This window comes from Coregonus lavaretus, assembly GCF_964263955.1.
Source record: "Coregonus lavaretus genome assembly, chromosome: 11".
NCBI lineage: Eukaryota > Metazoa > Chordata > Actinopteri > Salmoniformes > Salmonidae > Coregonus > Coregonus lavaretus.
In genome coordinates, this window is record NC_139998.1 from 42,579,381 (window position 1) to 42,581,477 (window position 2,097).

Below are 2,097 nucleotides of genomic sequence, written 5' to 3' on the forward strand. Positions count from 1 at the left end.
GAGTATTTGTATTTATTAAGGATCCCCATTAGCTGCTGCCACTACTCTTCATGGGGTCCAGCAACATTAAGGCAGTTCTATACAATTTAAAATATTACATGACATTACTTTTCACAACACATTAAGTTTGTGCCCTCAAGCCACTACTCTACTACCACATATCTACAACACAAAATCCATGTGTATGTGTGTGTCTTATCATGTGTAAGTGTTTGTCTGTGCCTGTGTGTGTGTCTCTTCACAGTCCCCGCTGTTCCATAAGGTGTATTTGTATCTGTTTTCTAAATCTGATTCTACTGCTTGCATCAGTTACTTGATGCGGAATAGAGTTCCATGTAGCCATGGCTGTATGCAGTGCTGTGAGTAGAGCACTGGGAAGAGATGGTGTGTCAGAAACAGGACAAAAGTGTGAAGTGTGTGTGTTTGTGCTTTGATGCACATGATTGTGTGTACCAGAGATATATGAGTATTCATATGTGTGTTTCTGTAGACTAACCCCTCTCTTTCTCTCTCTGGCTCACTCTCTCTCTCTCTTTGTCTCTCTCTCGCTCTCTCTCTTTCTCTCGCTCTCTCGCTCTCGCTCTCTATCTCTCTCGCTCTTTGTGCAGACACGGAGGGCTGTGAACACACGTGGAGGAAGTTCCATGGCCACTGCTACAGGTACTTCAGTCGCAGACACACCTGGGAAGACGCAGAGAAGGACTGCAGGGAGCACAGCGGACACCTGGCCAGCATACACACACTCCAGGAGCAGGACTTCATCAACGGTGGGTGTCTTTCAATCATTAAGACCTTACAGAATTTATAATGAAGTGTAGTCTCATGCTCTGGCACTGATCCAGAAGTCATCCCAGTTGGAGTTAGAAGAGGAGCGGGAGGGGGATGGAGGGAGAGACAGAGGAAGAGAGGGATGGAGGGAGAGACAGAGGAAGAGAGGGATGGAGGGAGAGACAGAGGAAGAGAGGGATGGAGGGAGAGACAGAGGAAGAGAGGGATGGAGGGAGAGACAGGAAGAGAGGGAATGGAGGGAGAGACAAGGAAGAGAGGGATGGAGGGAGAGACATAGGAAGAGAGGGATGGAGGGAGAGACAGGAAGAGAGGGATGGAGGGAGAGACAGGAAGAGAGGGATGGAGGGAGAGACAGAGGAAGAGAGGGATGGAGGGAGAGACAGGAAGAGAGGGATGGAGGGAGAGACAGAGGAAGAGAGGGATGGAGGGAGAGACAGAGGAAGAGAGAGATGGAGGGAGAGACAGAGGAAGAGAGGGATGGAGGGAGAGAGACAGAGGAAGAGAGGGATGAGGAAGAGGGATGGAAAAAGAGAGAAATGGATGAAAGGAGCATGGGAGCCCCTCCCAATCCCAGAGCAGCCAGAGCTTTCCTTTCCCCACTCGTCCTCCCTCATCCTCTCCTCCACAGACACATTTACCAAAAAGTGTGTTTAATTGCCTCGAAAATGGACGTCTCCACCTCGCCAATAAAGGGAGCACAGCTATTAGGAAGATTAATGGGCCCCATAATGATGTTAATCAGGAACACCATGATTGAAATTCCATTACACCCAAATCTCATCAATGCTGCACCGTCCACAAAGATCTGGCTGCTTCTGCCTTCTGCTATCGAGGGATGAAATTGTGATAAGATCGGAGCTGAGCCTCCCTGAGGGAATGGCTAGTGTGGTGCCTTGGGGACAGCATGCATGTAAAATAGGAGAATATGCAGAACTATTCTGCAGTAAATACTGCTGGTTGTTTTTTAAATGATGGGTGGTGTGTGTGTGTCGCTGTTAAGGTCTGAGCCATGACAACACCTGGATCGGCCTGAACGACAGAACAGTAGAGGAGGATTCCAGTGGACCGACAACATGGACCTGGTGAGAGAGAGAGAGAGAGAGAGAGAGAGAGAGAGAGAGAGGAGAGAGAGAGAGAGAGAGAGGAGAGAGAGAGAGAGAGAGAGAGAGAGAGAGAGAGAGAGAGAGAGAGAGAGAGAGAGAGAGAGAGAGAGAGAGAGAGAGAGAGAGAGAGAGAATCACTCTTTTATCCTTATGTGTCGTAGCGAGGAGGTGGATGTTAGCTAAAGGTCAGGTGGGAAATTGATAG

The 2,097-nt window shown here is 48.7% G+C and overlaps 1 protein-coding gene across 1 annotated transcript in view; it reads left to right on the forward strand.

Annotated features, from left to right (window-relative positions):
- The window catches only part of LOC311137549 (neurocan core protein-like), a gene marked incomplete at both ends in the record, with an annotated part of 173,515 nt that overhangs the window by 170,540 nt on the left and 878 nt on the right, over window positions 1–2,097 (forward strand). The window contains one exon of the mRNA XM_084172070.1: window positions 609–767. Coding sequence (XP_084028196.1) covers window positions 609–767 — 159 coding nt within the window. The remainder of the gene's footprint in view (window positions 1–608; window positions 768–2,097) is intronic.